The 9,242-nt window shown below is 40.6% G+C and overlaps 2 protein-coding genes and 1 pseudogene across 2 annotated transcripts; all 3 read right to left on the minus strand.

Moving 5' to 3' along the window:
• Positions 1–522: 522 nt before the first annotated feature.
• LOC119031643 (odorant receptor 131-2-like) lies at positions 523–1,458 on the minus strand. Its single transcript, XM_037120221.1, has one exon. The coding sequence runs from the start codon at positions 1,456–1,458 to the stop codon at positions 523–525; it is 936 nt and encodes a 311-aa protein (XP_036976116.1).
• A 1,795-nt stretch (positions 1,459–3,253) lies between these two features.
• LOC119031644 lies at positions 3,254–4,256 on the minus strand (annotated as a pseudogene).
• A 3,518-nt stretch (positions 4,257–7,774) lies between these two features.
• On the minus strand, positions 7,775–8,990 carry LOC119031382 (odorant receptor 131-2-like). Its single transcript, XM_037119812.1, has one exon. The coding sequence runs from the start codon at positions 8,739–8,741 to the stop codon at positions 7,785–7,787; it is 957 nt and encodes a 318-aa protein (XP_036975707.1). The 5' UTR covers positions 8,742–8,990; the 3' UTR covers positions 7,775–7,784.
• Positions 8,991–9,242: the final 252 nt, after the last annotated feature.

Genomic DNA, 9,242 nt, shown 5'->3' on the forward strand with positions numbered 1-9,242 from the left:
ACACATTAAAATTTATACTTAAAATATTTCTCTGACTTTAACCTGTCCTAAGCAGAATTAACTTAGCATGCATGTTTTTGATGGTGGCTGAGGACGCCTGCTAATGCCACACAGAAAATCCAAATTCATCATATTAAATCAAGAACCTTTGTGCTGTGAGGTGACAGTGCAAACAACATGTAATCTGTGAAGACCATGAACAACATATTCCTTGAAATAGGAACCACACGATAGAATTCAATGTGAAATGAAACTTAAACTGATTGTTTTCAAACCATTGTAATTTTCAGCTTCTGATGGTTGTCAGAATGATTATTTTGAAAGGCTTTAATAAGTCGACTTAATAAATACTGACAGAACTACAAGTGAATATCAAAAAGACAAATCCTTAGGCCAATTAATTTAAGTGTCATTCCTGCTCTATTAACAATGTCAGATATGCCAAAGACCTGTCTGAGGACAGCATGAGTTGAACAAATATGTAGACGGATTCATTCAATTTGTGTATTTCAGGCTTCTGCCTTAACTGGGACGTGTCAGTCGACAGCATAAATAGTGGACAAGGACGGGTCTGATAGTCTGGTCTCTGAGTCCATAGATGAGAGCACTCAGACATCTGGGTAAAAGGATGATACACACATACAAAATGTTCTGTATGCGCACAAGATCTATCCTCTTTACAACTTTTGAGATAGCTATGAGCATTGGGTTGTGTATGGTTGAGGACAGACTGAGGCCCAGCTGCACCAGATGCAGCAGCAGTGTCTTACGAGCCTTTTGTGCTGAAGCTTTGTCTGTGGAAGCTGACCTGGCTGCTACCATCACACCAGCATAGGAGGAAATGACTGCCATACCAGCTGATACAAACAGAAAACAGGTGTAGGCTTTATCATAAAGATCAGACGTTGTTTCAAGAAACATGATAAGTGTACCACACAATTGTTCCATCTGCAGGCTCTCCAAGTTTTCAAATGGAAAATTCAACAGTAAGAGAACCCGAGTGAGGACATTTAGTGAACAAAAGGTCCAAACCACAATAATAGCCACTCCTGTGTTTCTGATGGTCACGATGGTCGCATGTCTCAGTGGGTAACACACAGCTACATATCTCTCCAGAGACATCACCACCAGCGTGAGAGGAGAGACTTCATTTGTGAGATTGGCGAGCATGACTAGAAGTCCACACACAGGATATGTCAGTCTTATTCTACCAGAAGACAGTATGTACAGTAACTGACTCAGTGCCATCTGGACAGTGTCTGCAAAAAGGAGGTTATACAGAAGAACGTAACGGGAGGTCTCACAAAACACAGATTTACTCCTCAAGGTGAACAACATGGTGCCATTAATGAAGAGAAATATACAGCAGGGCACTGTTGTCAGGGTAGAAAGCATCACCCTCTCCAGAAGTCCCAGGCCAACAGTGATATTGTTCTGAGATGGAGTTGCATAGGACATCTCACATTTAAATCATGACAATATGAACCTGTCAATGTTATTGAAACACAAAAACTCAATAAATACCTTCCTGTTTGTATTCTTAGAACAGTGAAAAGAAAATGAAAAAGTCTTTTAAGCACAGATTCCTGTTGATTCCTGTCCACAATCCCAAATCATTCACAAACATCTTCCCTTATTGGCAGATCAGAGTCTCTGCCTGTTGTCATTGTGATCACAGCTGATCTAACCGGTGATCACTTACTGTATATCAGCTTTGACCTACAACAACACAACACGTCACACCATCACATGTCAGCATTGTTAACAGCAATACATGATGTAATCTGTTGTCCATTTCTCTTGCACCTTATTTTCCACAATGCCTCAGTATGTTGTCTTTTAACTGCATAAGCATTTTATTGTTTATAATACTTTTTTACATATTGTATATAGTATTTTATTATTATTTCTTATTTTTTTTCGATATTTGGCCTTATATTTTGATAGTATATATAATTGAATGTACCTGCTGCTGTGATGACCTATATAAATACAGTCTGTCTATCTATCTATCAGAATCAGAATCAGAATTGATTAAATTACATTTCATTCTTTATTTATCTGACTATATTTCTATCTGCTGTTGTCCAGAATTTGTTTTCCCACTGATATGTTTATCATTTACCGACCCCAACCTGCAGTATTTGGCGGCTTTGCAGGAAACGCAGTTCTTGCAGCATGGCAACATCATTTGACTGGGGAACAGATTTTCACACAGTTTTAGAACAAATCTTCTATCAGGTCAATGACGGGTAGATACATGATAGACTCTTAGTTTGCACAGCATGGCCTTAGGCCCACATTTACATAGGATGATTTTTTTTCATGAAATAAAAAAAATATTTATATTCTTTTGTCTTAGTCTGATTTGAAGGCTTTAGTAATCCTAATCTCTGGAAGCCCCAAGAGCCTAAAACAGATTTGAAAAGGTCTTATTTACACCCCCAATGTCCAATCGAGCTTGTGCAAGTACTGCAGAGCAGTGATTTGTATTTCCACCACAACTGGTCTGCTTGCTTGGAGGCGCATCTTAATGCAATGATGTGCTTGTCCTTATCCCTGTAGCTCTATCGAAGAATCACCACTGAAAAAGTGCATCCACAATTCAGTTACAAACACATTTCATTCACTCTAACTTCTTCACAATAAAGCCCCCGAGTTATTTAGTAATTTAAAAGCTTTTATTATCAATCAGCAATACAGAAAATGATGTGTTTTCAGTAGCTGTAACTAAATTGACTCCTGAAACAGCTGAAAGTGAACACAATGAAACAGTAAAACACAGCAGATGTTTGGAAGAAAGAACAGGACGAGAGAAACTAAAGAGATTCAGTTAGAGGCAACGTCACCGGCCCTCTTGGAGGCAGTTCAGCCACAGCTTGTGACTACACCGAGGAAGGTCTATCGTTGGTGTGGCACCAGTAAAACTGGTGATGCACAAAGAAATCAGTGTGTCTCAGCTTGACTCAGCGTGATCATAAGTGCTCGTGGATAAACGACATTACACTCATACACATGGGGCGGGAGGTCACCCTCCAACAGGAGACGGCAATCCACTGTTTTCCGTCAGAGAAAAGTGTTTATGCAGAGCATTTTTACGCCACAGTCACAGTCAGTTCATCCCTGAGTCTGTTGCTAAGGAGTGCTGCTGTGGTTTTTCAGTCACTGAAACTACTGCACTGATTCAACTTAATGTTTGATTAAGTATGAGTAAACAACTATGGGTGTAGAGGCTATTTTCTATGGAGATTTGTTAAGAAATCCCCTGAATTAATTGCTTTCTGATTTTAGTATTTGTCAGGACAACTGAGACAAAGTGAGCACTTCCTCTGAAAGCAGAGATTGTACAAGAAGACAGGTCTGATGGTCTGGTCTCTAACACCATAGATGAGGGAACTCAGACATCTTGGAAGGATAATAAGACAAATATAAAACACAATCTTGATACGCACAATTCTTATCCTGTCCATGTTTTGGGAGACATAGTAGAGCAGGGGATTGTGTATCGTTGAGGAGAGACTGAGGCCCAGCTGCACCAGATGCAGCAGCAGTGTGTTATGAGCTTTTTGGGCTGAAGCTTTATCTGTGGAGGCTGACCTGGCTGCTACCATCACACCAATATAGGAGCAACTGATTGCCGTACCAGCTGAAAGAAACAGAAAATAAGAAAAGAATTTTTCATACTGATCAGAAATTGAATCAAGCATCACGCTCTCTGTGCCACAGAAGTCCGTCATCTGCAGATTCTGTAGGTTGTTCAATGAAAAGTTTAACACAAGAAGAACTTGAATGAGAACATTTAGTGAACTGAAGGCCCAAATCACAACAATAGACATCTCTGTGTTTCTGATGGTGATGATGGTAGCATGCCTTAATGGGTAACACACAGCTACATATCTTTCCAGAGACATCACCACCAGTGTGAGAGGAGAGATCACAGCTGTGACATTGCCAAGCATCATGAGAAAACCACACACAGGATATGTCAGTGTAATTCTGGAGGCAGCTAGCATGTACGTTAACAGGCTGAGTGCCAACAGTACAGTGTCTGCAAAAAGGAGGTTATACAGAAGAATGAAACGGGAGGTCTCACGAAACACAGATTTACTCCTCAAGGTGAAAATTAAAGTCCCATTAATGAAGAAGAACACGCAACATGGTAGCGTAGTCACGGTGGAAATAAACAGTAATCCCAGTAACCCCTGATACGGCACTCCAACAGTGAAGTTCATCTGAGACTGATCTGTATATGACATCTTCAAGTCATACTTACTGCAGGAGCATAAGAAGAACAATGAATTCTGTCCAGTTTATTTTGGTGAAAGACTGAAGATCCAAACACATCCACAAACACACTTTCCTGTGCAGAGAGGTTGCAGGTTAGATGCCATGAATAGGCAGAGCTGCTCTACAAGGTTTCACAAACCTCATGTATTGTTTATGATCTCTGTCCTCACACACGTGACACAATCACGTCAGAAGCCAACAACCTTTGAGAAATAACGAGGAAGCTGGTCGAGCTTTTTTTGTTTTGTTTCCTTGCTGCTTCCATACATACATACATACATACATACATACATATATACACACATACATATACATATATACATACATAAACATCAACACTGGTGTATGCTGCTTACCTGGGGACCACATGGTACCAGGATGCACTATGGGAAGAAGGCAAGCCGGCGGAGGTGGTGTGATGCTTTGGGCAATGTTCTGCTGGGAAACCTGGGGTCCTGCCATCCATGGGGATGTTATTTTGACACGTACCACTTACCTAAGCATTGTTACTGACCTTTGACATCCTTTCATGCAAACAGTATTCACTGATGGCTGTGGCCTCTTTCAAAAAAATTGTTCAGGAATGGTTTGAGGAACAAAACAACGGGTTTGAGGTGTCTACTTGGTCTACAATTCCCCAGATCTCAATCCAATTGAGAATCTGTGGGATGTGCTGGACAAACAAGTCTGATCCGTGGGGACCCCACCTCACAACTTACAGGATTTAAAGGCTCTGCTCCTAACATCTTGGTGCCAGATACCACAGCACACCTTCAGGGGTATAGTGGAGTCCATGCATCAATGGGTCAGGGTGGTTTTGGCAGCAAAAGGGGGACCAACACAGTATTAGGCAGGTGGTCATAATGTTATGCCTGATCGATGTGTATACAGTTGAGGCCAAAATATTAGCCCCCTTATGAAATTAGACAAAACTCTTGATTTCTCCATGGAAATGACCATTAACAACAAGTTTTTGTAGTATTTTTGTTTCCAAAATAACAAAGACAAAATGTCCACTAAGTTTGATTAGGATATTTATTGATACACTGAGTTGAAATAAGAAAGGACAAAAATGAGACGTCCAAAATTATTGGCACCCTGGCCATTAACAGTCAATAGTGTACCCTTTCTCTGCCACAACTGACAACAGCCTCTTAGAGTAGTGCTTTACTAGGTTGACAAAGGTCTCCTGAGGGATTTTGGCCCATTCTTCCCTTGCAAATTGTTATAGCTGGTCCACATTGCATGGTTTCCAAGCATGGACATTCACATTCACTCATCTTTACCTTTCAAATGTTCACAGGCAAACCTCAGTCTTGCTGTGATGAAGAGCCACCATGAAGAGCCCTAACAACTGTGTTCCTTGAAACATCAACTCCAGATCAGAAACAATCATCTTGGCAGATGTCCGGAGCTTCTTGCTGACATCTCTGACTATTTTCCTCTCCAGAGTTCTTGAAATCTTGCGCTTATGACCACGTCTAGGTTTGTTTCTTACAGAATTTGTCTCTTTGTACTTGGCAATGATGCAAAGTACAGCGGTTCAAGACACTGTGAAATGCTTGGAAATGGCAGTATAGCCTTCCTCCTTATCAAGAGCCTCCACTACCTTCTTTCTGAGCTCAAGACAGATTTCCTTTGTCTATGGCATGGTGAGTGAAAGTAGTCCCTCTCAATAATGTGTTCAAGTGCCCTTTTCCTAGGAGTCCTTTTATGCTGATTGAATGCTCAGGTGTTGTTAGGAAGCCAGTTGTCTGTACAGGTGCGGTTTGAAAGCTGATTGGTTAATTAGGTGTGTTTTGCCGCTGGAGGCAGAGTCTGGGTGAGGCTGGGCTGCATCAGGTATTCCACAAAAAAGCTCTGTTAAAAAAATCCAATCTCCCAAATCTCATTACTAACAGTTCTTCAGTATCTTGAAAGGGTTCCTCTGAACATGAACTGTCCTGAACATGAATGGAACTCTCATGTTCCATTCAAGTCCTTTGAATCAATTTACTACAAAGATTCATTCAAAGGATGATAAAAAATACAAAACGGTGTGCATTCTCTCATTGAAATAAATACACTGCCTATTGCGTTTATGTACTGATATTCATTGTTATTTTTGATTATTTTAGTTTTATTCAGTCATTTGCAATCATTATAGTGTTTACATTTGATAATGGGACACATTGAAAGAAGTGAAACACATGATAACAAATAGAAATATCTCTGTAATGCTTATTGTGTGAGGCATTTACTATGGAGTAAAATGTTTTGATGAACAAATCTTCTTCCGCAAATGATTCAATACATTCCACTCACCCACAAGATTTTTTCGAATGATTTGTCCGTTAACGTCCCATCATTGCAGAGCAAGCGTGGAGTGCACGAAGTCAGGACAGTGGGACACCATTATTTATTTATTATATACAAACCATGGGATGCAGCCATGGAGGCGTTATTTACTGGCTATTATTTTCTATAGTAACTCCATGGATGCAGCAGGCGTTGCACATCCTAGCCAACACCAATGTTCCTCTGACTATATCACCGACTGTGTCACCGCCCCTGGGAGCCATATACCCCACTGTGATTGGTAGGTTTGTTCAGCTCCAGCTCGGGCAACAAAGGGACCTTTCACACACAACACGGCAAAGCGCCATTCACATAACACTTGCAGGATGCACTAACATTAAACTTTTATATCAAGGTGGGGGCCACAAAATATCGTCCTGTGGGCCGCAATTGGCCCGTGGGCCACAACTTTGAGGCCCATGCACAGTATTAATGGTGTCTGACAGTGAGTTGTAAATGGAATTGTCTTCGAGTGCCCTCCTCCTGAAGCATTTGACCCACAGATATATGTGTTAGAAGTCACAACTATGCAAATAACATACATAACAATTTGAGTGTAACATTTAATGACTTCTTCACGGCAAGTCCAAACTGTTGAACTATGTGAGGTCAAGAAAATTAATCAGGACACAGTTACAATGGTCTCATGACAGCCAACTATAATTAGGCCTGCTATGACAGCTTATGTTGTCTTAGTTAATGTCAGGGTGTCACAAAAAGACATCTCCAACAATGTAAACTTTGAATTTTGAAATAACAGAACTCACCGAATGACTCATAAGAACAATCAATAGAAACACTGTTAAGAATTTTTTATGTTCATGACCGGTGTCATGTCAGCCTTATGCACACCCCTTTGAATAAAGTATCACCAATAAATGTAGTTTTATGTTCTTTAATGATAGAAGTGCTTCTTTCGTGTTGTTTCCTTTAATCACAAATAATGTAAAGAGACACATAAACCTGTTTGGTGTAGCAAAACAACTTTACTTAAAAAATAATAAATCTGTCATGCCACACTGACAACCAATTACTCCACATAGTGATTTGCAGTACATGTATTTAGACAGCAGAATGCATCCTCAGTGAATTTCAAGCAGTCCAATTTTTGCTCTGCTCAATCACAGCAGCCACTAAAAAAGACGTCCCTGAAGAAAGCTTTATTTCTTAGCCTTTGCTGAGATGGGGGATTGTTTCATTCGACAACAGAGATGGTACACGAGGACCGGTCGGATGGATCGATCTCTTATTCCATAAATGAGAGAACTCAAGCATCTCGGGAGGAGCGAAACACACACATACAAAATAATCTGGATTTCCACACGTGTTATGCTTGTTACATTTTTTGAGATAGCTATGAGCATTGGCCTGTAAATAGTTGAGGACAGACTGAGGCCCAGCTGCACCAGATGCAGCAGCAGTGTGTTACGACCCTTACAGGCTGAAGCTTTGTCTGTGGAAGCTGACCTGGCAGCCAGTATCACAGCAATATAGGAGGAAATGACTGTCATACCAGCTGATACAAACAAAAAACAAGTGTAGGCTTTATCATAAAGATCAGACAGTGGCCCAGGTAACATAGCTACTATAGAACAGAAATCGTTCATCTGCAGGTCCTCAAATGGAGAATGTATCAGCAGAAGAAGTCGAGTGAGGACATTCAGTGAACTGAAGGTCCAAACCACACTGATAGCCACTCCTGTGTTTCTGATGGTGATGATGGTAGCATGCCTCAGTGGGTAACACACAGCTACATATCTTTCCAGAGACATCACCACCAGTGTGAGTGGAGAGACTCCACTTGCGACACTGGCAAGCATGGTAAGGACACCACACACAGGATATGTTAGTCTTATGCTGCAACAAGCTAGTATGAACAGTAACTGGCTCAGTTCCATCTGTACAGTGTCTGCAAAAAGAAGGTTAAACAGAAGAATGTAACGGGAGGTCTCACGAAACACAGATTTACTCCTCAAAGTAAAAATTAAAATCCAGTTAATACAGAGGAATGAACAACATGCTGCTGTAGTCACGGTGGAAATAAACAGTAATCCCAGTAACCCCTGATACTGCACTCCAACAGTGAAGTTCATCTGAGACTGATCTGTATATGACATCTTCAAGTCATACTTACTGCAGGAGCATAAAAAGAACAATGAATTCTGTCCAGTTTATTTTGGTGAAAGACTGAAGATCCAAATACATCCACAAACACACTTTCCCGTGCAGAGAGGTTGCAGGTTAGATGCCATGAATAGGCAGAGCTGCTCTACAAGGTTTCACAAACCTCATGTATTGTTTATGATCTCTGTCCTCACACCAGATCCATGTCACACGTTCACGTCATAAGAGACCTTTGAGAAATAATGAGGAAGCAGTTTTTTTTTGTTTTGTTTTGTTTCCTCGCTGCTTCCATATTGTCAGTGTACTTCCTGGAGATAGAGAGAGGGTTAGTTAAAACAGTTAATAAAACACATGCATTGTAAGCCCACTTTGTTAAATGGCCTGTAAAGATAAATATAAATGCAGAATCAGACTAAGCAGTTTGTGAGTTGTCTTAATATATATGACATACATACCGTACATACATACATATATACACACGTGTGTGTCTGTGT

The sequence above is a fragment of the Acanthopagrus latus genome, chromosome 13 (genome assembly GCF_904848185.1).
Source record: "Acanthopagrus latus isolate v.2019 chromosome 13, fAcaLat1.1, whole genome shotgun sequence".
In the NCBI taxonomy this organism is placed as follows: domain Eukaryota; kingdom Metazoa; phylum Chordata; class Actinopteri; order Spariformes; family Sparidae; genus Acanthopagrus; species Acanthopagrus latus.